The sequence below is a fragment of the Emydura macquarii genome, unplaced genomic scaffold, assembly GCF_026122565.2.
Source record: "Emydura macquarii macquarii isolate MOO-44397 ecotype Brisbane River unplaced genomic scaffold, CSIRO-AGI_Emac_v2 contig_3368, whole genome shotgun sequence".
NCBI lineage: Eukaryota > Metazoa > Chordata > Testudines > Chelidae > Emydura > Emydura macquarii.
In genome coordinates, this window is record NW_027133505.1 from 436 (window position 1) to 2,839 (window position 2,404).

The following is a 2,404-nucleotide window of genomic DNA, read 5'->3' on the forward strand; positions in this document are numbered from 1 at the left end:
CACCAAAAGATCTTGAAGGCCTAGTTGATAAGGCAGAGAAAGGGAGGGAGGGGAACAGTCACCAAGAGGGAAATGCCTGGCCCAAGATCACAGAGCAGGTCACTGACAGGAACAAGAACAGAGCCCAAGTGTCCTGGCAACCACTGCACCACACAGCAGAGTAAACAATGCAACAGAGCGGTAATGAGGGATAAGACTGGCCCATTGTTACACGCAGGCAGAAGTGCAGCTGGGATTTGGTGCTGTAAATCAGTTGGGAAGCAGGCAGTAGGCCGTCTAGGCACAGAGCTGGGGGAGAAAAGCTATCACTTAACATGCTGGAGAAGTCCACATCATATTGCCCTGCAGCGTGGGAATCAGGCTGTGCTGGCGTTCTAGTCTATCAGCTTCATGGCCAAGGTGTGAGGTTAGTGATGGTCACCACGGAAGGCCCTTCTTTGTGACGATTGTTGGATTTGGATTTTACTTTGTTCCATCCTTCACTCTGCATTTGAACAAGCCACTCCTTGAGACGCAGCCTCAGATGAGGTCAAGTAACAAAGTTCCATTGATTTTAAAGGAGCCTATCCAATGTACACCGGTGTGATAACACGATTGATTGATTCTCAGCGTGAGGACAACTGACAACACCTAGTCATTGTAAACGACGAGTGCTCTGCACCTTTGACAATCATACAATCAGATCTCAGAGAAAGGATAATCTGGGCCATTCCCTTTGTAGCTCTAATCCTAACCCTCTCCTGTCTCATTCCCTCCACAGCCATCAGACAATGGACTGAGGAAAAAAATGTCCAACCAAACCACCATGACCGAGTTCTTTCTCCTGGGATTCTCTGATGTTTGGGAGCTGCATATTTTACACTTTGTGGTGTTTGTAATGCTTTACTTGGCATCCTTGGTGGGGAATCTTTTCATCGTCACAGCCATAGCCCTCAACCATCATCTTCACACCCCCATGTACTTCTTCTTGATGAATCTGTCGATCCTAGACCTTGGCTCCATCTCGGTCATCATCCCCAAATCTATGGCCAATTCCCTCATGAACACCAGGTCCATTTCTTATTCTGGATGTGTCGCCCAAGTCTTTTTCTTCTTATTCTTTGCTTCAGCAAGTTTTGCCTTATTAATCATCATTGCATACGACCGATACGTCGCCATCTGCAAACCACTGCACTACGAGATGGTGATGAACAGGGGAGCTTGTGTCCAAATGGCCGCCAGTGCCTGGATCACTGCAATTCTCAACTCTGTGCAACACACCGGAAACACTTTCATAATCCCCTTTTGTGGAGGCAACACAGTGTATCAGTTCTTCTGTGAAGTCCCCCAGCTCCTCAAGCTGTCCTGCTCTGACTCTTACCTCAGGGAAGTTGGAGTTAGTGTCTTAGGTGTGTGCTTAGGCTTAAGCTACTTTGTTTTCATAACTATGTCGTATGTTCAGATCTTCAGAGCAGTGCTGAGAATCCCCTCTGAGCAGGGCCGGCATAAAGCCTTCTCCACCTGCCTGCCTCACCTCACTGTGATCTCCTTGATAGTTTGCACTGCTGCCTTTGTCTACCTGAAGCCCACCTCCAGCTCAGCCTCAGGGCTGGATCTCTTAGTGGCTGTTCTCTATTCCGTGTTGCTACCGATGATGAATCCCATCATCTACAGCATGAGGAACAAGGAGATCAATGGTGCATTGAGTAAATGGATGTGTTGGAGGTTATTCAGCAAGAATAAAATGTCCATAGGTCTCCTTCGGTAGCAATTTCATTCGGTGTTTCTTTATAAATATAATCATCTGATGACATTATTGCCTCCATGAGAGCACACTGTGCAGTCTGTTTATGAAGAATTGGGTTTTAACACTAGTAAAAATCCAGGAAAACATAACTCAAGAAAAAAAGTAATTACTATAAGTTTATGTTAATGCAATTAAGATTGGAATCTATCTATCTATCTATCTATCTATCTATCTATCTATCTATCTATCGCTACCCATCACCACAGTATCTGATCACCTTGCTCATACCAACCATAGCAATATCCTTTGTGTGGTCTGTGGTTCTTCTAAATTTTAAGGATAAAATCTCTGACAGAGATATGAGCACATTTGTTCTTTGTGTTTTGTGTTCGTTAGTCACAGTTTTAGTTTATCTTTCCGTAGCTGTTTGTTAGTTTTCTTTGTAGCTGTGTTCCAGGTGGGTTTGGAAGGGGGAATGCCTGGAGAGAGATGGTAAGTGTTTGGTTAGACAGGATTTTCAATATTTGACTTCTCTTGAGGATGCCTGTATGTCTTCTCTTTAATGGGGTTTTCTGAGAGAGCTGTAGGTTTTCTCCCCACAATGAAAAAAGGGCGCAAAAGAAGTTTCTTCATGACCATGTTCCTCCTGAAATGATTATACTGTTGGGATATTATTGT

At 44.5% G+C, this 2,404-nt stretch overlaps 1 protein-coding gene across 1 annotated transcript; it reads left to right on the plus strand.

Moving 5' to 3' along the window:
* Nucleotides 1–787: 787 nt before the first annotated feature.
* Nucleotides 788–1,747, plus strand: LOC137143940 (olfactory receptor 14A16-like). The gene has a single exon (XM_067534015.1). It carries the CDS (start codon nucleotides 788–790, stop codon nucleotides 1,745–1,747), a length of 960 nt encoding a protein of 319 aa, XP_067390116.1.
* Nucleotides 1,748–2,404: the final 657 nt, after the last annotated feature.

Excerpts from the sequence above, each read along its gene's own strand:
- LOC137143940 (XM_067534015.1), top strand. The coding sequence starts at position 788 with ATGTCCAACCAAACCACCATGACCGAGTTCTTTCTCCTGGGATTCTCT.